Source organism: Scyliorhinus canicula, chromosome 15 (assembly GCF_902713615.1).
Source record: "Scyliorhinus canicula chromosome 15, sScyCan1.1, whole genome shotgun sequence".
NCBI classification, from domain to species: Eukaryota; Metazoa; Chordata; class Chondrichthyes; order Carcharhiniformes; family Scyliorhinidae; genus Scyliorhinus; species Scyliorhinus canicula.
The window spans coordinates 29,942,250-29,968,878 of NC_052160.1; the positions used below are offsets into that span (position 1 = coordinate 29,942,250).

The 26,629-nt window shown below is 52.5% G+C and overlaps 1 protein-coding gene across 1 annotated transcript in view; it reads left to right on the top strand.

Moving 5' to 3' along the window:
• Positions 1-620: 620 nt before the first annotated feature.
• LOC119978398 (ankyrin repeat and fibronectin type-III domain-containing protein 1-like) overlaps positions 621-26,629 on the top strand; it is a 1,132,713-nt gene continuing 1,106,704 nt past the window's right edge. Inside the window, exon 1 of the mRNA XM_038820019.1 lies at positions 621-973. Within this exon, the coding sequence (XP_038675947.1) occupies positions 925-973 (49 nt within the window). The 5' untranslated portion in view covers positions 621-924. The remainder of the gene's footprint in view (positions 974-26,629) is intronic.

The window sequence follows — 26,629 nt, forward strand, 5'->3', positions numbered from 1 at the left end:
GCCGCGGAGGGAGGAGGGTGAGTGAAGGGCAGGGACTGAGGGGAGAGATGGGGTAGGAGGGAAGAGATTGAGGGGAACAGATGGACGGACTGAGGGGAGAGTTCGAATTGGAGAGGGATTGAGGTTGGAGACTTGAGGCGACAAGGAGTGAATGCACATGGAATCTGTGGAGAGTAGGTCTGAGGAGAATGATGTGAGATGGACAGTTCAGGTTGAGGCTGGGGGAGCAGTAGAGAGAGTGTGAAAGGAAGCGGCTGAGGAGAAGGAAAAAGGGAGGATCTCGGAAGGGATACTGTGCGGGGAGGGAGAAAGAGGGTACAAGGGAGAGGGAGATTAAGGAGAGAAAGTCTGAAGGGTGGGTGACTGCAAGAGGGCCTGAGGTGGGGTGAGTGGGGAAGGAGACATGCTTTGGGAGGGCTGAAGGTGTGGATCTGAGGGGATACAGATGGGGAGGGAGACTGAGGGCTGGGGTTTGTTTATCTTGGGGAACGGAGGGTAAAGTAGGGGTTGATCTGAGGGTATGATAGACATGATCCAGACTTAGTGTGGTTTATGAGATAGTGGACCAGATCTATTCAGCTGACTGGAGAATGAGAAAAATGAAAATCACTTATCGCTTATTGTCACGAGTAGGCTTCAAATGAAGTTACTGTGAAAAGCCCCTAGTCGCCACATTCCGGCGCCTGTTCGGGGAGGCTGTTACGGGAAATGAGTATATGGTGGGGCCAAGGGAAAAAGCAGGTGGAATGAAGCTACACAGACAGACACACATAGAGGCACAACCATACAAAGGCTGGACCCCTGACCATACCACACTTGGAGAATCTGGGGGTGTTCTTTGAGGAGAGATTCAGAGGAGATTTGCTAGAGGTGTCAAAACCATGAGGGGGTTAGATGTAACAGATAGAGAAAAACTTCCCATCGATGGGAGGGTTGAACACCAGAGGACATATGCATGGAAAAATAACCAAAGGTAACATCAGAAAATGTTTTCCAGTTAGGATTTTGAATACACTGCCTTAGAGCGTAGTGGGAACAGAATCAGTTGTGTCTTTCCAAAGAGAATTGGCTAATTTGCAGGATTATGGGTAAAGGGCATGGGAATAGGACTAGCTGAGTTACTGTTACTGAGAGCCAGTAATGAATATGAAGAGCTGAATGACCCCCAATGCTGAGATCATGCGGTGATTCTCCGAATGATCATATACTGGACTTTTAAAACAAATTCCCAATTCTTGGATGATGAACTGTCATCACAAAGTCTGAACTGGCACAAGAACTCTGTTGAATAGAGATGGCATGTGACAGCTGTTTCATAAAAGCTTATCCACAGGAACATAATTCCTAATTACTTTTCAATTTGTTAGAGATAAATTCAGTCTTCAATAAATTAATTTTATCTTACAATATGAAATGGATAACCAATCTTTGACAATGGCAAGAACATTTTCTCCTCAATTTAATCTGTCTTGATAATTGAACAAAACACTTCTGCATTCAACTTGTGTTACCACATTTCATAGGAAATACCACCCATTAATATTAATTGGATTTTGATTGCCGTAATAAAATATGTATTTTTGTGTCTTATAGAAAATTGCAAGTAACCTGGAGAATACTGTTTCTAATCAATTAATTAACACAGGCAAGAACATTTCTGTTGGATGTGCAGCAGAAATTATTTGGGAGCTGAGGCAAATTGGAACAATTGTTGCCCTAGTTGACATCAATTGAATTAATCCTAAGACTTTCTGCATGTATAGTTTATCTTTTATTGGGTGGTCTTTTGCCCTGAATGCATTGAAGGAGCTAAACTAGTTCTGGAAATCTGTCTTTCGAGGTAAGGGGTCAATCTGAACTTTATCGTCCTCAGTAGGGTGATTCATTTCCAGGAGTTGAAGGGTCAGAGAATTGGGCAACAATATTGTGGTTTTTAAAATTCAATTTGTGTTTCCTGTGGATGTTGATTTCCTTGTTGAGAGTTTTGGATTGTGGAATCACTTAATAATCTCCTGTTCCTGCTGGATTGTATCTAATCTGTCTTTGGAAAGTATTTTAAATCAGTTAATAAATACATTTCTTGCAGTAATTTTTCCTTAAATATAACATTGAAATTTAAGTGGCACAGATTGTGCTGTCCCTCCAATTCAAAGTGGTTCCAGGCTTTCATTGAAGATTTATTGTGTAACTGAACACGTGTTTTATTAATAAGCCTGAACTGATATGGAGCATAATGTATTAATGCTTCTGATGTAAAGTACTGATAATATTCTATAGCTACGGAGTGAAGTAATGACAGAGGCATTTCCAAGCTAGCTGGATGAAAAGAGATCGCTGTCTCAGAGCGAGATGCTTGCTTGACACTGGAACTGGTATCATTGAGGAGCTGGTCATGAATGTTGTGGTCAGGGCATTTGATTTAAAAGAAATGTTTCTACAATCATATGCTATACTTGTGTATAATTAACAATGTCCTAACCCAGCTCGTTATATTATGGTGCTTGAATGAACTTTTTCAGAAGTAGACCTTCAGCAAGTTAATGGTAAGCTGTGTCTGTTTGACTCACTGTTGACTTGTCTTGTGCTGGGTGAGCAAGATTTGCATTGGGATTGATATTTTTCAGCAAGTTGATGAGGGTGAGCAACCCAGAGTTTACAGGAATAGGTTGGTCTAAGCACCATGCCCTTCAGGTTTTATTGGGGAAGTTTAAAAACAGCAGAAAATAAAATCAGTTTGAAATACTCAAGGAAATGAGGAAGAAACAGACTACAAATATGCACTGGGCGAAAGTGAAAATTGTTAAAAGATAAGGAACAACATCAGAAAAACTTATTGAAAAACTATGAATTGACTCACTGGGCGCGATTCTCCGCACTCACGCCGGTTCGGAGAATAGCAGGCCGCGCATATTTTCACGGCGACGCCGGTCCGACGCCCTCCCGCTATTCTCCGAACCCCGCACAAACTACACGTCGGCATTCCCGGCAAAGGCCTCGAAAGACCCCCCGACACGACCAGAAGCCCGACTTATTGGCCCCCGCTATTCTCCAGCCCGGATGGGCCGAAGTCCCGACGTCCTCACGCCATGTTTTCACGCCGGCCAACACACCTGCTTTTCAAGTTCATCAACCAGTTGTGCTGGCTGACGAGAGCTTCGAGTAGGTGAGCGCACCGCTCAGCGCACTGCTGGAGTCTGGCCACAACGGGGAAGGCATCCCCGAGAATGGGAGGGGGTCCAGAGCGGGGGGGGGGGGAAAGTGTGGGAGACGGAGGGGGGGGAGTGTGGGAGACGGAGGGGGGAGTGTGGGAGACGGAGGGGGGGAGTGTGGGAGACGGGGGGGGGGGGGAAGTGGGGGAGACGGAGGGGGGAGTGTGGGAGACTGAGGAGGGAGTGTGGGAGACTGAGGGGCGGAGTGGGGGAGACGGAGTGGGGGGAGTGGGGGAGACGGAGGGGGGAGTGGGGGAGACGGAGGGGGGAGTGGGGGAGACAGAGGAGGGAGTGGGGGAGACGGAGGGGGGAATGTGGGAGACGGAGGGGGAGTGTGGGAGATGGAGGGGGGGAGTGGGAGACGGAGGGGGGAGTGTGGGAGACGGAGGGGGGAGTGGGGGAGATGGAGGGGGGGAGTGGGGGAGACGGAGGGGGGAGTGGGGGAGACGGAGGGGGGAGTGGGGGAGACGGAGGGGGGAGTGGGGGAGACAGGGGGGAGTGGGGGAGACTGAGGGGGGAGTGGGGGAGACTGAGGGGGGAGTGGGGGAGACTGAGGGGGGAGTGTGGGAGACTGAGGGGGAGTGTGGGAGACTGAGGGGGGAGTGGGGGAGACGGGGGGGGGGGGGTGTGTGGGAGTGGGGGGGGTAGGGAGAGAGTGAGCGAGTGACTCGTCCAACCCCGGTTACAAAATGTCTGCCACCATGCCATGGCGTGCCGGTCACGAGGACACGGCCGCTGGTTGCCCTGTGGCTTACGGCCACAGGCCACTGACGCACCGGTGAAGAGGACGTAGTTAACTGTCCGTTGGATGCAGAAAGTGACCAGGGGTTAGGCTGCCCGCGTGTCAGCAGCGCGACCAGGCCACCGGGACACACAGGTATCCCTTGGCAGGGGTGTCGACTAACCTCCGTCTAACATGTCCCGTTTCTCTGCCCCCCCCACCACCCTTTTGTAGGTTAGCACAATGTCTGCGAACAGAACGGCTATGTTCTGCGCAGTGGTTGGGGCCGCTGCACTGCATTTGGAGATGGAGCAGCATCCACAGCCACAACCCGCAGTCGATGCAGGGCCAGCTGCAGCAGCAGAGGGAAGGGCCGAGGAGTTGCCAGTCGTCGAGCAGCATGGGGGGGAGGAGGAGGAGGGGGAGGAGGAGAGAGTGAGGGTGCAGCCACGGCACCAGAGGCGACGACCAAGGCCGAGGGTGTACCGTGTCCGGATCTCTTTCCTAACAATGACGGACATCACCTGCAGTAGGAGACTCCGACTGAGTAGGCAGACGGTGATACATATCTGTCACCTCGTGGTGTACCTCGCCCCACGTGGAACGGGGGGAGGACACGCGATCCCGGTTGCCATCAAGGTGACGGTTGCTCTTAACTTCTATGCGACCGGCTCCTTCCAGTCTCCGAGCGGGGACCTCTCCGGGATCTTCCAGCCATCGGTCCACAGGTGCATCCGGGATGTGACCAATGCCCTCTATGCCATCACGGACCGCTACATCACCTTTCCCGAGGACCGATAACTCAAGACTCACGAGCTCGTGGATTTGCCAGCGTGGCTGGGATACCGATGGTGCAGGGGGCAATCGATTGTGTTCACGTCCCCATGCGCCCGCCTGCAGGGGACAGGGAGGTGTTCACAAACAGGAGGGGGACATACTCCATGACTATCCAGGTGGTATGCGACCCCCACATGACGTTCATGAACGTCTGTGCAAGGTTCCCAGGGAGTGTGCGTGACTCCTACATACTGGTGCAGTCGTTCATCCCTGCGATGTTTGAGGGACGTCCCCCCCCGGCTGAGGGGCTGGTTGCTAGGCGACAGGGGTTATCCGCTGAGGTCTTGGCTGATGACTCCTATACGGAGGCCTCAGACCAATGCGGAAACACGATACAACGAGGCCCATGCAGCAACCTGGGGTGTGGTGGAGCGCTGCCGTGGCCTCCTGAAGATGAGATTCAGGTGCCTGGACCGCTCCGGAGGGGCCCTGCAGTACCAGCCCGACAGGGTCGCTCGCATTGTTGTGGTCTGCTGTGCGCTGCACAACATTGCGATGCAGAGGGTAGATGACCTGCTGCAGGAGGCGGAGGGAGAAGTCAGTGGCAGTGGTGCCAGCACAGAGGAGGAGGAGAGGGAGGAGGAGGTGGAGGCTGGCGGAGTGGCGGGCGCAGCACACAGACACGACCCAGGTGCTGGTGATGTCCAGGAGGAAGCACGACGGACCCGGCGAGGACGGCGGGCACGCGACGCCTTGGTGGCAGCACAGTTCACGCGTCGCATGCGACGTCCCCGCTGGACACCAAACCACCACCTGCATCGCTAGTCGTGCAGAGGGTCAACACACAATTGCCACCACCACAACCCCACCCCCTCTCAGTGTACACTGCTCCACTTCGACATCATCCTTATCACTGGGTCCAGACGGTATGGCACAACATTGATGGCTGTGTCAGCGGGTGTGATCAGTGCCATGTGGAATGATGACAGCCCGCTCTGTGATGAGTTGTGAGCTCAGAATCGTTAGAGAGAGTCTGACCCATGGCAATAGCTGAACCATCCACCTTGGTGGCTGCTGAGTTCGTCACGGACACTCCATCACGTGCCCGCGTGGGCTAGCTGTCGGAGGGGGTTGGGGGAGGGGCAGGGACTGCACACTCGGCACCGTAGTTTCACCGCTCGTCAACCCCAGCGACACTCGGTCACCATCACGATTCCTGTGGCTGTGGAACAATCACACGGTATTACAAGTACGGTGGAACAGTGCGTTTAATGTTAACAATAATTTACAGGTGCCCTAGCCCCTACAACTAAACTGTGCCCTTCACCCGTGCCAACTTACTCAGTGTCTCTCTTTGTTGCCTTACGGGCCCTACCACTATGTCTAAGTGATTCCCCAGATGATACAGCAGGAGTGGAGGAGGACTGCTGCGAATCGCCCCCTTCGACTCGTTTCTCCTTCGGCAAGTGTTTCCTGGAGTGACCTGGCCTTGATGGGCCAGGCTGCTCTGCGGGCGCCTCGGGTGACGTTGTGCCACCCTGCTCTGCCTGCTGCCCACCGGATGCACCAGGGATGGGACGGGGGGTGGCCGAGAATTCCGGGACGTCCCGTGATGGAGTTAATGGGACAGGCCCCGAAACCTCCTCCCTCGGGGAGCCCGGTGGCCCCCGGGGCCTCACTTTGGGACAGAGGTGCGAGCGGGAGGTGCCCCGTCGCGCCATCGACACCTGGCGCTGCCAGTCCTGGAGGCCTGCAACGGTATCCACCAAGATCCGAAGGTTTGCAGAGACGGAGTCCAGGGAGTTAGACATTCCCGCCAGGGACTGTGCGATCTCAATCTGTGAGTGCACGACGCCATCCAGCACATGTGTCAGGCGGTTGATGCTCTCCGCGACTGACTGCTGGGACTGTGCCATCGACTGCTATGACTGTGCCATGGCGTGCTGCGACTGGGGCATGACCTGCTGAGATTCGGCCAAGGCCCGCAGCGCGCCGGCAATGTCGTGTTGGCTCTGGCGCATTGCTGCCTGTGAGAGGGCAACCCTGTCCAGGGCCGAGGATGACGCGTGCACATTAAGCCCAACGCCTTGCATAACCTGACCCATTGCCTCCACCGCGGATGCCACCCGTGCGGTGTCGGCCTGGGTTGCTGCCATGAGCGGCACCACTCCCTGCTCGTGGACGCGGTTCGACTCCTCTAACAGCGTCTGCAGAGTCTGGAAGACAGCCCTCATCCCGTCATTGTGTCCCTGGGTTTCTTGATGCATCGGCTGTGCGGGTGGGTTGAGAAACTCCAGGCCTCCCTCCGCCAGTCCGGGCCCTCGGCTGCTCCGACCTCCACCTGCTGTACCTGCTCAGCTGTGATATGCGACCCAGACTGTGACCCAGGAGCCTCATCACTAAATAGCCCAACCGGGGTGAGTGTCTCTGGGATGGTGGATGCTGTGGCAGATAGCTGTGCCGCAAGCTCGAGGTCGTCTTGGGTGGACGCCTCCTCTATGTCATCGGCCCGCTGAGAGGCCGCAGGGAGTTCGCGGGCCATTTCCCTCTCTTGCTCTCTCGCCGCCCTCTGGGCATGCTGCTCCACAGATTCGGTTGGGGAGGATGGGACTCCCCGCAGATCGGGCACCCTCTGTCGTGCGGCCCTGGGTGAGGTGGGGGCAGATGCCTGTGTCCGCCTGGAGGCAGACGGCCCTGGTCGTTCGACATCACGTCCTAGGGAAGAGAATGAAACGGGTTATTTAGAGATGCTCGGCCGGGCACTAGACGGTCCCAGTGGGCAGGGTGTGAAGGGACAGAGGATGGGGGAGGTGTCCCAGTGGGCAGGGTGTGAAGGGACAGAGGATGGGGGAGGTGTTCCAGTGGGCAGGGTGTGTGAAGGGACAGAGGATGGGGAGGTGTTCCAGTGGGCAGGGTGTGTGAAGGGACAGAGGATGGGGGAGGTGTCCAAGTGGGCAGGGTGTGTGAAGGGACAGAGGATGGGGGAGGTGTCCAAGTGGGAAGGGTGTGTGAAGGGACAGAGGATGGGGGAGGTGTTCCAGCGGGCAGGGTGTGTGAAGGGACAGAGGATGGGGGAGGGGGGTTGTTTGTCATGCAGGGTTGTCTCACTTGTTGCAGCTCCGCCAACCTCGCATTGCGCGATCTCCTGGGTGGCAGATCCCCCAACAAGGTCCAGTGCCCTCTGCTCAAACGTGGTGAGGGGGTGCAGGATGGGCGAACCCCCTCCAGTCTTGTTCCGCTCACGGGTGTTGTGAGCGGTCTTGTCCTGTTGGGGGAGGGGGCATAGGTAGATCATTACAATACGGCAGGTATCAGCAGTCCGTTCAGATACTGGCACAGTTTTTGGGTCAAGTTGTAATAAGACCATTGCATCTCTCCACGGGGGCCAGAGTGCTGGGTCTGTGACTACTTTGTGAACCACCCTCAACTCACTCTGCCCCAATCCCCCTCCACCCCCTGTGCCAGTGGGGGGGGGGGGGGAGGTGGGTGATTAAGTTAAGGGGGGAGGGATGGTTGTGACCCGGGGGCACCCTCTTGGCACTTACCCTGGCAGCCCTGGTGAGGTTGTGCATCTTTTTCCGACATTGCTCTGCAGAGCGAGGGGTCTGCCTCCCTCTGGCGCACCGCGCTGGCAGGGTGGCGATGCCCTCTACGCGGGCAGATGATGCCCCTCCTCTGCTCGATTGATTCGAGCAGCGTCTCCACGTCAGCCTCCACGAATCGCAGGGCTGCTCTCCTGAGCTCCGACATCCTGGCCTACAGTTTCTGTGCTCGCCCGCGCCTTTTTACAGCGTCGGGCGGCGTCACGTGGGCGTGTTCGTGTTGTCGTCGCGTTCCGGCGTCATCGCGCACGTGATTGACGCGGCCCCGTTCCTAGCCAATGTCCCGGACGTGAATACGTCGGGAACTGAGCCGTGTCGGGCCGTCGCAAAAGTCGGCCGGCGATTTTCTGCGGGTGCGGAGAATCGCGCCCACTGTCTTTAAGTTCACTAAGCCAATCCAATAGATAGACTTTTATCCCCCTCAAGCCCGCAATTTGTTCTGGATCAGGGGTTAGAGAATGCCAAAGTATCATGGAGTTCACCTGACTCCCAACTTTTAATAGATTGTGGTTATGGGGAGCGCACGGGCCTACCTTACAGGTGTGATGCAACAGAACTCTACAGTACTTTTAAATTAAAACAATGATTATTTATGAAACCAGTTAACACTTTATAAACCCACAGTAAACAACTTAACTACTATCAACACCCAATCCTCCCCACAGATACAATATTCTATAAGTAAACCTTAATCTTTCCTTATTAACATCCATAAGACAAAAGATCATTTTAAACACCGAGATCAGGTTTAAATTCACTACTGAGAGCAGTTATCACTTTTAAACTAGCAAGTCATTTGAAGACATTCCTTTCATGCAGAAATAAATAAGAATTACACCTGGTTTTGCTGGATACAGCTTCTAATCTGCAAAACGAAACTAAACACACCCTGTAGCTGCAAGTCCATAGCGAAAGTGAAAGCAGACAGACAGCCTCGCTCCACCCACTCTCTGACATCACTGCAACTATCTAATAAACACCCATTTCTTAGAGGTACACTCACATGACAATAGAAAAAGGAGTTTTGCAGTACAAGAGCCACGTAAATTAATATTAGTTCACATGATTTCCAGAGTCTGAGAAATCCAAAATCCAGAGGGTGCTTCCTTTGTGGCGAGGTTCAGTTCCGATGAGTTTCTGGTTGCAGATAACAATACATAGATCTTTGAAATGAATGATACTGCAGCACAATGGTCTTTCTGTACTTAGTCCACTTGGCAGGTGTTAATTAGAGACTTTTAAGATCAAGCAGGCTTTGTGAAGTTGAGAGGTGGTAACTGACTGCTTATTCAGCCAGGTTGTTGGAGGTCCTGTTCTGTTGATATTTAAACAGCAGTCTCAGGATTTTCCAGTTCTCAAAGGCGTATGGAGATTTCAAATTACCACCACGCCATGTGGCCTTTCTCAACAATATCTTCAAAGGGGATGTTTTATCAGTGAATGGAGCTGGCTCCGCGTTGAGGGATGATAATGCCCCTTTCATTAGTTGTTGAAAGAGTTGCCATCTGGCCCGAGAGTCTGGTGTTGGGAAGCCATTGTCTGGGTAGACCCACTGACTCTGCGAGGAAGGTGAGCATATCAGATGCAAATTCTGTCCCTTTGGTTCCTCTTTGAAAGGGGCTTGGACAGTCCCAGGTGTGATATAAGGCTGTTAGTAGCCCTGCAGCAAATCCCTTGGTCTTTTGGGTCTGTACAGTGAGGAGAGGTTCCAGAAGCTAAGAAAATAATGATGTTGTTCATTTAACTTATGGACCAGAGAAAGGACCAATCCTGTGGTCCTGTGACTTTAGCAGCCTTTTTTGTTCAGCAGTCATATTTTTTAAATGGCAGAAGAACAAAATCCTTGATATCATTCATTTCTTATGGGACCCAATACTATTGAAGTGGAAATTAGAAAAAACATTTGGGGGTCATAAATCATTGGTACTTGAGTACTTTCCACTTTAGCTCACTTGGCTAGACAGCTCTTCGTGATACAGAGCAAGGCCAGCAGCATAGATTCAATTCCCATACCAGCTGAGGTTTTTCATGATGGCCCGCCTTCTCAGCTGCGTCACTCGCCTGAGGTGTGGTGATCCTCAGGTTAAACCACCACCAGCCAGCTCTCCCCCTCAAAGGGAAAGCAGGCTATTGTCATCTGGGACTATGGTGACTTTGCCTTAACATTACTAATCTTTTGGCAGGAGTGCGTGGGAAAAGCTGGACAATCATCCTGGACCCCAAGACATTAGGTTCAAGCTTGACACTGGGATTCCTTGGGACCTTGGGTGGAGGTGGATTTTCTACTCACTCCTGACAAAATTGGTAAGTGCAGAGGAACTGTCAAAATGTTGAGAATTCCTGTCCTCCACTTGGGTGGTCAGAAGTCACGTATCAGCTTGCTGAAGGGAAAATATGGACCTGCCTAAGGTATTCTGTAAAAACAGGAACTTTGGGCGACCATCCACAGATAACAGCAATAGGCAGTTTATTTAGAGGCAAAAGCTATATACTGAGAGCAGAAAGGAACATTAGAATACCAAGATCCAGGATCTCCTACACCACAAACGCAAGGTATTCCTGAACTGGCAGCTCTACCAAATCTCAAGTGAGAGGAAACAAGCCTACAGGCAATTGAAGGTCGAGGTGCATCAAAGAACTTGTGGCCGAAAGAACAGATGGTGGTTGGAACGAGCGCAGGAGACTCAGCAACTCGCCGACAACCAGGATATGTGCAGCTTCTTCAGCACAATTAAAACCATCTACGGTCTGAGTACCCAGGAACCCACTCCACTGAGAGCCAACAATGGAGAGGTACTCATCAAAGACAGAGAGGCAGCCAACACCTACTGGAGAGAGCATATCGCAAACCTCCTCAGCCAAGACACAGCCTTCGGCGCAAGTGCCCTTGACACTATCCTGCAACATGCTACCAGCTACCATCTCACTGCAATCCCAGCTCGCATGAGGTCCAATAAAACCAGCCAACAGCTGAAAAGCAACAAGGCCTCTGGCACAGAAGAAATCCCTGTAGAAGTATTAAAGTGCGGCAGAGAGGCATTTTTGAGAAGAATCCATAGCCTCATCACCCTTGTCTGGAAGGAAGAGTGAATGCTGGGTGATCTTGGTGGTGTCTTAATTGTGACCAACAATTAGGCAGGTCCAACTGCGGAAATTACAGAGGGATTTCCCCACTCTCCGCCATAGGAAAGGTCATCGAGAATCCTCCTCAACCGCCTACCAGTGGTTGAAGAGCTTCCCCCTGAGTCTCAGTGCGGCTTCTGCCCATCAAGAGGCACAATGGACATTATCTTCAGCGCAAGACAAATCCAGGAAAAGTGCAGGGAATAACATCAAACTCTGTACATGACCGTTGATCTTACAAAGGCCTTCGACTCTGTCAATCGTGAGAGATTGTGGAACTTCCTCCTCAAATTTGTCTGCTTGTAGAATTTGTCACCATTATCCGTCTGCTCCACAATGACATGCAAGCCGTGATCTTCACCAACAGAACCACCACAGACCCAATATATGTGCAAACTGGGGTTAAAACAATTGCACCATTGCACCAATGCTCTTTTCTATCTTCCTCACAGCAACACCTCACTCCATCATCTGAAGCTCCCCGCTGGAGTGGAGTAAACTTACCAGACAAGCGGAAAACAGTTCAGTCTCCGATGCCTCCAGGCCAGAACAAACACCACCCCACATTCTGTCATCTAGCTACAGTATGCAGATGACGCCTGTGTGTGTGCATACCCTCCGAGGCTGAGCTACAAACCATCATCGACGCATTCACATATGAGGGAATGGGCCTCAGACTAAACATCCGGAAAACAAAGGTTTTCTACCAGGCCACTCCTGCCACATAAAACTGCCGCCTGACTGTCAAGATTCACGCTGAGCCCTGGACAATGGAGCAGACTTCGACAATGAAGTGCAGCTTCAACTCTGCGCCAGTGAAGAACAGAGTATTCGAAGGCCATGACCTCAAATCCAGCGCTAAGCTATGGTCTACAGAACAGCCATGGCCCCTGTCCTCTTGTATGCATCAGAAACACGAACAATGTGATATCACCAATGTTGTCTCTGTTGCTCGTTATGCTTTCCCTTAATTTGCTCTGTTTTAATTACCTTTGCTCAAGAGTCGCCAGGTATCTTTCTGATACCACCACAGGGGTTAAAGCCGAATACTGATCAATGACTCGATACACCAGTTAGTAAGTTTGAAATCAATACACATTTATTTACACACACAGTCAATTATTACTCATGCATAAACTCTATTCACTAAACTACAACTACTACTAAAGCCTATACTTAGCTTCGAGTGGCCCACTCAGTCAGAGGACCAATGGCCGTTGTCCGGTTCTGATACTGCTGGCTTCGAACTGGGATAGGATAGTAGTTAGGAACGTCCAACTCGTATCGTGCGTTGACCTTAGACTTACTTGGTTGGTGCTTGGCGGCCTCTCATCACTGAGAGCCAAAGCCAAGGTGAGAGTTCTTCCAAGAGTTTCCAAGACAGCGAACTGAACTTGGGGACTCTATTTTATAGTCCCCAGGGGTTTCGCACCCTTCTGGGCGGACCCCGGACTTGGTCCCAATTAATTGGACCATGTCCCAATCGTTCGTATTGATTTTCTCCAATACCGGGGTTGTTCTCTGATCGTTGGGCGGGCCCTATGTGACCGTTGGCCTGCCTTTGTTTTAGCTCCCACTGGCGCCGGGGAGTCTGTCCTGTTCTCGATTGTTTCAATGTTTCCTTTTTGTCCCCGGAGATAGCTCATTAATATGCTAATGGCTATTGGTTTCAGTTCTGTCTGGGTTTTGCAAACCTTAATACACAGGAAACCTTGCACCTGCTTGTTTTCTCTAGTGCTGTCCGTTTTTCCCTGCACTCTTTGCGAGTGTCCATTTTGGAATCGGGACATGGCCACCCCAGGTGGCTACACCTCCGCAAAATCATGCAAATCCACCGCAGAATAGGCGTACCAACTTCCAGGCTAATATCCCCAGTATCGAGATACTGGTCACCCTGGACCAACATTGTCCACATGCCCGACGCAAGAGTCTCAAAACAAGTGCTCTACTCCGAGCCCCGCAATAGCAAGTGATCAATAGGAGGGCAGAGGAAATGCAACAAGGAAACTCTGAATGCCTCTCTCAATAAATGCAACATTGCCACCGACATGTGAGAATCACTTGCCTTAGAACGCACAAACTGGAGAAGAAGCATCCGAGAAGGCACCAATCACCTTGAATTTCATAGGGTGGATCACACAGAGTCAATGCAGAAACAGTGGAAAGATAGCACAGAATGGAGCGCGTCCCACCCACCCTCCTCATCAAACACCACCTGCCAAACTTGTGGCAGAGTCTGTGGATTCAGGATTGGACTACTCAGCCACCGCAGAATCCACTTCCCTGGAGTTGAAGCAAGTCGATCCAGAGGAACCGCCCAAGAAGAAGAGAGGACCATTATAATACCAGCCAGTGACTCCAACCCTTCTCCTAGACTGGATCTATTTTGCAGGCTTTAAATGCTCTAGCTTGCTGGAATTGCGCGTGCTTTGCCCTGATAGGCTGGGTGTGACATGACCTCCGAGGTTTGCCGAGGCCTTGGCTAGGGAGGCCACATGACCCCCCCCAACCCCCTCCGATGTTTGTCATTTAAAAAAATGTAAACATTTTCATTTGGAATTGTGGCCTGGACTCTCAAATGAAAATTAAGTTAGGTGGTTTCCTTCCAAAGGCCTCCTCAGGGCACATCTCCTCCTTCAGGGATATTGCACTTGTCACTCAGCTACCATCACCAATGTGTTGTTGAATTTCTGACATACTGGGTTAGGGGACTTCCCCAGATTCCAGAAAGTCCTTCAAGGTCAGCAATTTTGTTCCCTGATCGGCATGATGCTGGCATAATTGCTGGGAATGCAGGTCTATTGATTTGCAGGGTTTTGAAGAAGAAAAATATGCAAGAGTCCAAGGAAAGAGTAAAATAAAAGAGTAGATAACACTGCGAATGTTGGAACTACTCAGCGAATGCAGTATCTTTGTAGAGTGAAAAAGAGTTAACATTTCAGATTGATGATCCATTGTCAAAACTCAGATCTTGTGCCAGATTTCCAGCATCCACAGTATTTTTCTCCTTTTAAAAAAATGTTCATGCACTGTGAGCACAGTTGACTAGACTAGCATTTTTTGCTCACTCTTCTTGAGCCATTGCTGTCCATGTGTTGCAGGTATACCCACAGTGCTGATAAGGAGAGTCCTTGTACTACTTTTCAAGTTATAGAACTGAGTGACTTGCTCGACTAATTCAGAGGGCAGTTAAGAGTCAATCAGATTGCTGTAGATCTGGAGTAATAAGTAGGCCAGATTGGGTAAGGATGTCAGATTTTCTTTCCTCAAAGACATTAGTTTTTAGGAGAAGCCAGTAATGTCATGGTTATTGTTACTGATGCTATCATTTTATTTCAGATTTGTACTCGTATCTTTCGAAAATTAGTCTGGGTGTCTGGATTGCTAGTCCAGTAATGTTGCCATACCATACATGGAGTAGTGAGTATGTTACAATGTCAGCATTAGCACAGGACGAGCTGACTGGACCTTCGTGCTGAATTTATGGCCACTATAAAATTTTCGAAGTGCGTTGAAGGTCATCTGCACAATAAAGTATTGATGCATCTTCATCTGTTTGTCTGCACATCCGGTTGAAACTGCAACACTTTCCAGAATATTGACACTGGAATGTATCATTTTTTTGGGGCTTGGTAAATATGTTGCTTAAAGTATTAAGAATATCTCCAGCTTTTTGAAATAACAGTGGTGTAACAGTGGCACATTTAATAGCTGCAGACAGTGCTGGTTGAGTTGCAGTCAATTCCCCTGAGTCATTGAGTACCATAAACCACTGGAAGTTGTGGTGATTGTAGATCTGAGTAGATGCAATACAAATGAGCAAGCACTAGAGGGAGCACGGGAGAGCTATAAATACACAGGGACAGGAAGTGAGCACACACTTCACGGAAGGGAGAACTGGGAGCAGGACAAGCAGGCAGTATTTGAGGTAGCCGTAAGTTAAGCTCTGAAGACAGAACAAATTCACAATAAAGCATCTTCTCCACCTTTGAGACTACGAGCTTTATTAAGACACGAGGAACAACACAGAAGTGTTTCCCTGGGGACGTTCAGATGCTTTATTAACTGCCTCTCTGTTAGTTTAAGGGAAGATACTTAGCCAGATATTGACTTCTCCATTGTTCTCTATTACTGTATCTGAAATTTATATTAATCAGGGGCGAAATTCTCCCCTACCCGGCGGGGCGGTGGGTCCCGGCGTAGCAGAGTGGCACCAACCACTCCGGCGTCGGGCCTCCCCAAAGGTCTCCGCACCTTTGGGGGCTAGGCCCACGCCGGAGTGGCTCCCGCTCCGCCGACTGCCGCCAAAACTGGCGCCAACGGCCTTTGGCGCCACGCCGCCCGGCGTCGGGACTGGCTGAAAGGCCTTCGCCAGTCGGCGTGAGTCCGTGCATGCGCTGGAGCATCAGCTGCTACTGACGTCACCACTGGCGCATGAGGTGTCTCTTCCGCCTCCGCCATGGTGGAGGCGGCAGAAGAAAAAGAGTGCCCCCACGGCACTGGCCCGCCCGCCGATCGGTGGGCCCTGATCGCGGGCCAGGCCATCGTGGGGGCATCCCCCAGGATCCCGGGGGCCCGCTCGCGCCGCCAATCCCGCCAGCGCAGAGGTGGTTTAAACCACGTCGGCAGGAGAGGCCTGACAGCGGCGGGTCTTCGGCCCATCGCGGTATCGTGAGCCGATCGGCGTGGGAGGCACGCCGATCGGTGGGGCGTGATTTCCGCTCCCGCCGATTCCCGGGTGGCGGAGAATTCCGGACACGGCGGGGGCGGGATTTACAGCGGCCCCGGGCGATTCCCCGATCCTGCGGGGGTCGGAGAATTCCGCCCCAGATTTCTGTTTTGAAAGCATGTTATATATGAATTTGGTCGATAGCAGCGTTACGAAATATGTTGGAGTGAATTGGCAGCTGATTTTTTTACTCTGCTTGATATTTTCACTGAAGTTTATAGAACTTTGATGGGGTGGATCATTTTTCTTGTCTTATTGTCACTTTTACTTGGTTTGAAATTAAAAATCTTGACTCTATTTTCCAAGTCAATGTAAAATAAAATTGGTGCAGTGAAATATGAGCAGTTAATTCAGTACCAGCCAGTTTTGCTTTGCTGCTGTAGACCAATTCCACTTCCATGACACTTATGATGGAAATAAACACCATATGAGAGGAGGAAACAGAAACAAATGATACTGGAAATGCAAACAATCATTCTTGAAATACTTGCTTGTGTGCCCTGTGCAGTTTTTCACTGAATGAAACTTGGTTCTCCGTGGTCTGAATTTTTGGAGTGGGCGCACCAAAGTCGATGCAGGCGGAAGTGGATGTGAAACCTCACCCACTCGAGATCGCTTAGTTAACGCGACAGCACACTGGGCGGCCAATTAAGGTCCGCCCGGCCTGTAACTTGTCTGCTGGTTGGGGCTCGCACTGAGTGAGCTTAGAAATGCATTGGCTGCCTGGTACAATGAAGACTTAACAACAGGGGGTTTAAAACTGAAGAAGACACCTCCATGAAGGCTGCCAGGAGTTGTGGGGAGACTGAGGGAGTTTAATTCAATCATTGCAAGACGTATGGTGAGCAGTAATGGCACAGCACCAGGAGGGCATGGAAGCTGGACAGGCAAGTTGGTGGGCTAAGTGCTCCCTGTTTCGCTGATGAGTGCCTAGGTGTCCTACTTGGTTCAGGTGGTCTGTCTCAGGTGGCACATTCTATTGCCCAAGGACAGCAAGAGAAGGCCTGCCCACCTGACAAGGCTTGGACAGAGGTCGCTGCCCAGGTCAGTGGGCGTGATTTGTGCACAGCACCTGGCTTCAGTGCCGCTAAAGTTTCAATGATTTGTAGGGGGGGGGAACAATGAAATTACCTGCTTAATGCCTGGGTGCGGGGAATAAGCATCTGGAATTGACCTTCAGGAAGATGAATCACTGTCTCCTGTCTGGAGAAGACAAGTCACAGTGCAGCAGAGCACTGCTGAATCAGTGGGAAAATGAAAATGAAAGCGATGCTCTTGAGCTGGAGTACTACAGGCCACCTGGCTCCTATGGTCTTGGTGAGATGGGGGTCGGGATGAAGGTAAGGGTGCAGGTTATGGATGCGTGTGCTGCGGGCACAGGAAACATCATTGGCACCTCTTGTCAGAAAGTAAGCTTTCGGACTTCCGGTGTGCACCATGGAGTGAGTGGTCACACACATGGCAGCTCCTGCTAAGATCACAGAAAAGAGCTCTTTTTTTTAAGCAATATGGAGTGGAACTTTTATGAAAAAGTATAGGTGAATGATGGAGGAGTTTTTTCACCCAGGAATGATATGTTTCTTGGTTTCCAGTCCCGCAGAAACAGTGTAAGATTTGGCTGGGGCTGCAGCAGAGAGACAAAAGCCTATTCAGCATGCAGGTGAGGGAAGGGCTGTGTTAGAGACCTCAAGCTGACCTGAGGGCCCTTGTGAAAGCTGGATTCAAGCAGCAAAGGGAACAAGTGGAAAAGATCTCACCAAGGGCTCTTTTAAGGGCCCGCAACGGCGCTGATTTTATTTTTCCCCAGGTGGGAACGCAGCCTCGGCGCTTGGCGGCCGGTGGATGGGCTGGACTAAAAGTGGAGCGACCAGAAAATCAACTTTGCAGCAGAAGAAGGTGCGAGGCAGAAAGGACAAGATGGCGGCGGGTGGGGAACCGGCAGCGTGGCAGCAGTGGGCGAGGGAGCAGCAGGAGCTGCTCCTGTGCTCCTTCCAGGAACTAAAAGCTGAGATCCTGGAGCTGTTGAAGGCACCGCTGGACAGGCTCAGGCGGCGGAGATTCGGGAGCTGCAGCAAAAGGCTTTGGAGACGAGTATAAACTCTTCGGCCTGGCGGTGAAGGTGGAGTCGCACGAGGCACTTGCGAAGAAATGGTTGGCAAGGATGGAGGAGGTGGAGAACCGCTCCCGCCGGAAGAATCTGCGGATTTTGGGCCTCCCGGAGGGGCTGGAAAGTTCGGATTTGGGGGCCTACGTGGTCCTGATGCTGAACTCGCTGATGGGCGCGGGGTCGTTCCGGGGACCCCTGGAGCTGGAGAGTGCCCATCGGGTGTGGCTGCGGAAGCCCGGGCCGAACGAGCCACCCAGGGCGGTGCTGGTCCGATTTCAACGCTTGGTCGACCGTGAGTGTGTGCTTCGTTGGGCGAAGAGGGAGAGGAGTAGTAAGTGGGAGAATACGGAGATCAAGATTTACCAGGACTGGAGTGCGGAGGTGGCGAAGAGAAGGGCTGGGTTTAACCGGGCGAAGGCAGTGCTCCACAAGAAGGGGGTCAAGTTTGGCCTGTTACAGCCGGCACGCCTGTGGGTCACTTATAAAGACCGCCAACTTTATTTTGACTCCCCGGAGGAGGCCTGGACTTTTGTCCAGGCAGAGAAGCTGGACTTGAACTGAGGACTGGGGGCTGGGGAACGTTGTACGCAGCCCGGAGGCTTTGTCCTCCTTGATATCCTTTCGCTCTCTTTGGTTCTATTGGACAATGTTTTTTTTTGCTGTCTTGCCTTTTCTGCTTTTCGGGACTGTTATCTGTTTACTTGGGTGTTTTATCATATCATGTTGGGATTTGTATTATTTCACTGGTTACGGGTTTGGGTGGGGTTCGCGGCCCTGTTGGGTCACGTGCCTGTCTGCCTGTGTTTTGGGTCGGGGGGGTGGGGCTTGGGATGGGGGGCACGGGCCTCTCTCCCGCGCTGGAGAAGCAGGGGGCAGGGTCGGCATTGGGGGAATGGTTGGGGGACACTAGGGAGGGTAATTGGGGTGGCGGGAGCAGCCGGGGTCAGCAGCAGTCGGCTGACTTACGGAAGTACAATGACCGGAGTTACGCAGCTAGGGGGGGCCCTAGCTTGGGGGTGGGAGGGGGGGGGGGGGGGGGGAATGGGGAAGGTTGGGGGGGGGGATACCGGGTTGCTGCTGGAATGGCCAAGAAGGAGCTGGAGCGTGCAGAGGGGATTAGGATGGCGGTCTGTCGCTGTGGGGAACGGGCTGAGCAGGGGGGCGCGGGCACGTGGTGGACTAGTCAACGGGGGAGGGGGGCAGCGATCCGGCTGATCACCTGGAATGTGAGGGGACTGAATGGGCCGGTCAAACGGTCCCGCGTGCTCGCGCACCTGAGGGGGCTGAAGGCGGACGTGGCTATGCTTCAGGAGACGCACCTGAAGGTGGCAGATCAGGTCAGGTTGAGGAAGGGGTGGGTGGGCCAAGTGATTCATTCGGGGCTGGATGCAAAAAACCGGGGGGTGGCGATCCTGGTGGGGAAGAGAGTGTCGTTTGAGGCGTCGAGTGTGGTGGCAGACAGCGGCGGGAGATACGTGATGGTGAGCGGCAAGCTGCAAGGGGAGCGGGTGGTGCTGGTCAATGTATATGCCCCGAATTGGGATGATGCGAGTTTCATGCGGCGCATGTTGGGCCGGATTCCAGATTTGGAGGTGGGGGCCTGATAATGGGGGGGGATTTCAACACGGTGCTGGATCCGCCACTGGATCGATCCAGTTCCAGGACGGGTAGGAGGCCTGCGGCGGCTAAGGTGCTGAGGGGGTTTATGGACCAGATGGGAGGGGTGGATCCTTGGAGGTTCGCGAGGCCGAGGGCCAGGGAATTTTCATACTTCTCCCATGTGCATAAGGCCTACTCCCGGATCGACTTCTTTGTTTTGAGTAGGGCGCTGATTGCGGGGGCAGTAGATGCTGAGTACTCGGCGATAGCCATTTCTGACCATGCCCCGCATTGGGTGGACCTCGAGCTGGGGGAGGAGAGTGACCAGCGTCCATTGTGGCACTTGGAGGTGGGGCTGCTGGCGGACGAGGATGTGAGGGGGCGGGTTCGAGGATGCATCGAGAGGTACCTGGAGGCCAACGATAATGGGGAGGTACGAGTGGGGACGGTCTGGGAGGCGCTGAAGGCGGTGGTTCGGGGGGAGTTGATCTCCATTCGGGCCCACAGGGAGAGAGGGGAGCAGAGAGAAAGGGAGAGATTGGTGGGGGAGATGGTGAGGGTGGACAGGAGGTACGCGGAGGCCCCGGAGGAGGGATTGCTGAGGGAGCGGCGCAGCCTTCGTGCTGAGTTCGACTTGTTGACCACCAGAAAGGCGGAGGCGCAATGGAGAAAGGCTCAGGGTGCGGTGTACGAGTATGGGGAGAAGGCGAGTAGGATGCTGGCACACCAGCTCCGTAAGCGGGATGCGGCTAGGGAGATTGGTAGAGTTAAGGACCGTGGAGGAAATGTGGTGCGGAGGGGGGTAGACATTAATGGGTTCTTCAGGGACTTTTATGAGAGACTATATCGGTCCGAACCTCCGGCGGAGAAGGGGGGGATGGGGCGCTTTTTGGACCGGCTGAGATTCCCGAGGGTGGAGGAGGGACGGGTGGAGGGTCTGGGGGCGCCAGTTGAGCTTGAGGAGCTGGTTAAAGGGATAGGGAACATGCAGTCGGGGAAGGCGCCGGGGCTGGATGGGTTCCCGGTTGAATTTTACAAGGCGTATGCAGCACTGCTGGGCCCCCTGTTGGTTAGGACCTTCAACGAGTTGAGGGAGGGGGGGGTGGCTTTGCCCCTGACGATGTCTCGGGCGCTGATCTCCTTGATCCTTAAGCGAGACAAGGATCCCCTGCAGTGTGGGTCATACAGGCCGATCTCACTCCTGAATGTGGACGCCAAGATGTTGGCAAAGATCTTAGCCACGAGGATAGAAGATTGTGTGCCGCAGGTTATCCACGAGGATCAAACGGGGTTTGTGAAGGGGAGGCAGCTGAACACTAATATACGGAGGCTCTTGAACGTTATTATGATGCCGGCGGTGGAAGGGGAGGCGGAGATAGTGGTGGCGCTAGATGCGGAGAAGGCCTTTGATAGGGTTGAGTGGGGGTACTTGTGGGAGGTGCTGGAAAGGTTCGGGTTTGGGGAGGGGTTTGTCAGTTGGGTGAGGTTGTTGTATGAGTCCCCGATGGCGAGTGTGGCCACGAATAAGAGGCCACACTCTGTTTTTTTTTGTTCTTAGAATTTTCTGTTATTGTTTTCTTTTTTGTGAAAATTTGAATAAAAATTATAAAAAAAAAAGAAAGTAAGCTTTCGCAACCAGAGTGCCCAATGAAACCTCAATGCAGATGGCACCGTGCAGCATTTCTCCATTGCCTTATCAGGCCACCCAGCATGCTTACTGATGGGATGATTTAATTTACTGATTTTGTGCCTTCCTTTGCAGATTCACAATGCAGGAACTTCGGGCAACCATTAAGAAGCTTGGAAAACATTGCTTCTTCACCTGCGTTAAACTATTTCTCAGAACCAGAGATCAGCGCACATACTTACACGTCGGTGGGCATTAGGTCATCATCTCTGTGAGTAATGCACAATGGTGAGGGTACAACGTAGAGATGAGGAGATGGCAGAAGCAGAGACATCCCAGGGCTCCATCAGTGGGAGCACTGCTGGAGATGACAACAGTGCTGAGTCCCAGATGGATGACGAGCCTCCAGAGATGCCCATCGGGTGGCAGATGCTGTATGTCCAGCAGGATGCGCAGGAGATCTGCCGGAGACCCACGAGGAACTGTGTCATGTCTTCAATCGTGGAGGGGTTCATGCAGAGAATGAACACTGGGCACCGAGCGCACAACCTCTATCAAGAGAGTAGTGAAACTCATGAAGAGGTTTTCCAGGAGTGTAATCAGAGGTTCCAGAGGTTGTGCTTGGTCCTGCAATCCAACACACTAGCAGTGAACTCAGGATGCCACAGTCAGTTTGAGAGCTGGATGTGGCACATAGTTTCTCTACTATGGCCCTTCATCAATGGTGAGCAGGGAGAACCTCACACTGGCAGACGAGCTGACCGTTGTCTCCGTGGGTTCCTCTCATGCTGCTCCGGATGACAGCAACAGCTCCTCTGCTCCCCTGCCAGGGGCCACTGCATCTGATGAAGCTGCAATGTCTGAGGATTGCCCAGCCATGGGGCTGGAGGCTCCTTCCCAATTGGAACCAACTCAGGCTCTGGAAGCCAGAGGACAGCTGCCAAGGTCATCGGGACCTCTAGGACAGTAAAGTCAGCTGGCTGCCTCTAATGCTGCTGCCAGCAAGGGGGGGTGGGGGCTAGGCACCATAGCATACACAGGCCTGAGGCACCTTGAGCATAACGGGAGTGTTATAGGTGACGTTATTTGCATTTATTATTTGGAAGTTTCTGTTAGGTATGGACATTTTGTAAGCTTTTTGTCTGTTAACGTGAAGGAACAGAAACATTTTCTTTACTTTAATGGGCTGAGTTGGCTGCATGCTTTGAAAATGTGGCCAGGTGCTGCACGGCTAGGAACTGTAGGGTGTTGTGTGGTGCTAGAGTTATGGATAGGGCCCTGATTTAAAATTTTTTTGGAATGAAATAGTGTCATTGGCTCGAGTAAACATTAGTGCTGAGCATGCCTAGCTGAATGTCCGCTGGATCAAAACATCCCTTGTGTGCCTGCCCCTGAATGTTGCTCTCGTCCGCCAAGATGTCGTCATCCTGTGCGTTGCCAGGCTCTTCCTCTGACTCTTCACTAGAGTCACCCTCCCCGGGCTGTGGCACTGCCTCATTCTCCCCAGCCTCAATTGGGACCCCCTTGACAGAGCAAAATTGTGCGAGTTCATTGCTGTGTGAGTTGTCCCTAAATTTCCTAGTAATTCTTAAGACTTCCAAGCCTGCCTTTTAGCTTTTCAGGACCTCATCTTCTTTGGGGAAGTTTCCCAGCACAGTGATCCCTCATTTGAAGGCACTGGTCCTCAGCATGCAAGAACTATGAGGGAAACATGCTCTGGAGGATACTGTAATGCTCCCCCAAGCATCAGAGGCACGTCTTCAGCAGCCCAATGATCCTCTCCACCACCACTCTTGTAGAGGCATGACTTCTGTTGTCTCTCTCCTCAGCCTCAGTTCTTGGGTGACAGAGTGTGGTCCTCTTCAAGTATAGCCTTGTCCTCCTGGAGCTAGCCATCAAATTGTGCAGGAGCCACGAACAGCCATGGGATCTGTGGGTGCCACAAGACATACAAATTGTGTGGGCTCCAAGGGTAGCAGGCACAAACTTGGAGAATCTGTGCCTTGTCATTACAGACAATCTGAACATTCATTGAGTGGAATCCTTTTCTGTTTATGAAAGATCCCGGCTTACCTGCTGAAGCCTTGATGGCTACATGAGTGAAAGCTATTACACCCTAGATACTGGGGAACCTAGCCATTGTAGCAAAGCCTCATGCTCTCTCCGCCTGGCTGCACTCTGGAGATGTAGGCCGTGATTTAATGGAACAAACACCCAGAGTCCCGTTTTGGGCATGTGTAATGGGGTGTTTCTCGGCACCTGCAGTGCCGAGAACAACCCCACTATCTAAAGGAACGCTGCCTTTCTTTTGGTCTCGTTGGGGAACGGCCCGCCGAGGCCACACTTATCTCATTTCCTGCACTAATGAGCTCAGAAGATGACTCGCGGATAGGGGAGCCATTTTGAAATGACTCTCTGATTCTTTGACACCCCCCCCCACACCCCTCACCTTGCCTGGCATCCCCGCTGCAGCCTCGGGATCTCCTCGAATCTACCTCTTAAGGGGTCCTTGAGCTCTCCTGCATTCGACCTCTTAAGGGCAGGACACCCCCTGAGTTCAATCCCTGCCACCTGGCCACTGTCAAAGTGCCTGGATGTCAGTGCCAAGGTGCCAGGCTGGCAATGCTAAGGTGCCCGGGTGCCAACGGGACTGCCAGGTACCACGCTGCCCAGAGCCCGACCACCCGGTGGCTGGGAGACCTCCCCATGTGCCTGGTCCACATTTGTATTGGTCAGCGCTAAACGGTGTCGTGGCGAGGTCTCCCAGTCGAGGTTGTTAGTTTCTGGGCCGTTGGAGATTAAGATGTAGATATATTTAAATGGCTCATTTAATCTGGATCTCGCCCCGTGAAGGCGAGACTCGGATCGTGACGTCTCGCGAGATCTTGTCAGATCCCGCAAGGCTTTCTGAATGTCATGCATTTCATGAGAGGCCTCTCACGAGATTAAGTAGCCTTGCCACGTCATCAGGTCATGCATGGCGAGGCCATTAAATCACACTCGTAGTCTCCTGCAGAACTGCACCTGACATTTGGAGTCATGGGCGGGATTCTCCGAGCCGTAATCGCGTTCGGCGCGGGGGCGGAGAATCGCCACCAATTGGGCGGCGCAGGTCGGGGGCCGTTGCAAAAGTCCCCGCGGCGATTCTCGCAGTGTAGCTGCTCGAGTTCCCGCCTGCGTGGTTCTCTCATGGTTCCACCCGGCTGGCACTCGGCATGGCGGCTGCAGACTTGGTCCGCGACCGCCCTGGTGGGGGGCAGGGTTCATTCACTGGGGGGGAAGGGGTCCTTCAGGACGACCAGGCTGTTGATTGGGGGCCACCGATCCACAGGCGTGTGCAATCTGGGGGGGGGGGCCCTATCTTCTTGTTGTCGCTCCGCTGTGTGGGCCGGCCATGTCGTGCGGGGCGGCCAACACAGGCCGCCGCCCTGCGCATGCGCGGACCCCCGACCGGAAGTGCAGGGCCTCGTATCGGCAGCCGGAGCTGCGAGGAGCACTCTGGAGGCCTGCTGGCCCCATGCAAATTGCAGAATTACCCTGGGCTTACTCTAGATAAGTCCAGTGTGATTTGCGCGCGTTTGAAATGAAATGAAAATGAAAATCGCTTATTGTCACAAGTAGGCTTCAAATTAAGTTATCGTGAAAAGCTCCTCGTCACCACATTCCGGCGCCTGTTCGGGGAGGCTGGTACGGGAATTGCAATGTGCTGCTGGCTGCCTTGGTCTGCTTTAAAAGCCAGCCATTTAGCCCAGTGTGCTAAACCAGCCCCGCGTTTATTCGTGGGGTGCGGACATAGCCCCATTATTGGAGAATCGTGCCCCCTGTCTGTACACTAGTTACTGGATAGTGGGGGCTTTGGCATTCCCATCCATCTTGGCCTCCCTGCTGGCCACGCACCAACACAGCAAATGCCTCTGCTCTTTAAGATCTCTGCCGGGGACGCTGTCCACACTCACCTGGCCTGCTCTTCCTCTTGCCCCTCTCATTCTCTTTAGAGGAGATTCCAGCAATAAAATACACTATCCTCATTGGATTAAAAGCAGAGGACCAGGGTCTTGCAAATGAGTGATTACTGTGCTACAGTATTATTTATTCTCAGGGAAATCTGCCAAGGAAGATGAAATGCTGAAAGGCAGGCTTGAAGGCCTTAAGACTTATGAAGAAACTTAGGGACAACTCTCTACTCACACAGCAACAAACTCGCAATGCAGAGAAAGTGTTGCTGCTCCCAAGGCCTTTTATCTTGCCCTTGGATGAGTAAATGCAAACATTATGATTAGTGACACCTGTTTTGTCGTGCGACAAGCTGAATATTTCACGGGCATCATTAAATTGCTGTCCATTTAATTGTTAATGGCCTTAATTAATCCGTTAATTGTTGGCAGGCATGCATTTGGTTCATGCGCATGCCCGCTGACCTCAAAATTGCACGTGAGCACAATGACATCGGGAAGCGGGCCCGACATAATCTGATGTTTTACGTTCGGCTGGTTCGATCGCGTGCCCAGCCCTCAATCGAGAAACTCTGGCCCATGTGTCCATGCAAAATAATTATTCAGGACTTCCGGTTGCGGCTATGACCAGCTAAGTCGCACGTTTGGCTGCTCCTGCTACAAAGGTGTTTTCGGGCCGATTGGAGGGCCCCAACGGCGCTGTAAGGACAAATCCCGGTGGGGGAAGGCTCCCTGAAGAGAACCAGACCAACTTTATGGTCGGTACCCGGAGTGGGGTGGTAAAGAAAGCAACAGCAGCTCCCAAAAAAAAGCGGGGGAAGAAGACCAAAATGGCGGCCGGTGGCGCACCCGAGGAATGGAGGAAATGGGCGGAGGAGCAGCAGGCCGCTCTCCTGCGCTTCTTTACGGAGCTGAAAATGGAGCTCTTGGAGTCAATGAATGCGACGACCACCAGGCTGATGGGAGCCCAGGCGACCCAAGAGGTGTCGATTCGGGAGCTGCAGCAGGAGATGACTGCGAGGGAGGAGGAGGCCACGGTCCTCGTGGGAAAGGTAGAGGTGCACGAGGCACTCCACCTGAAATGGCAGAGCCGTTTTGAGGAGCTGGATACCCGAATGAGGCGGAAGAACCTGAGGATCTTGGGCCTGGCAGAAGGCCTGGAGGGGTCAGACCTCCCGGGAT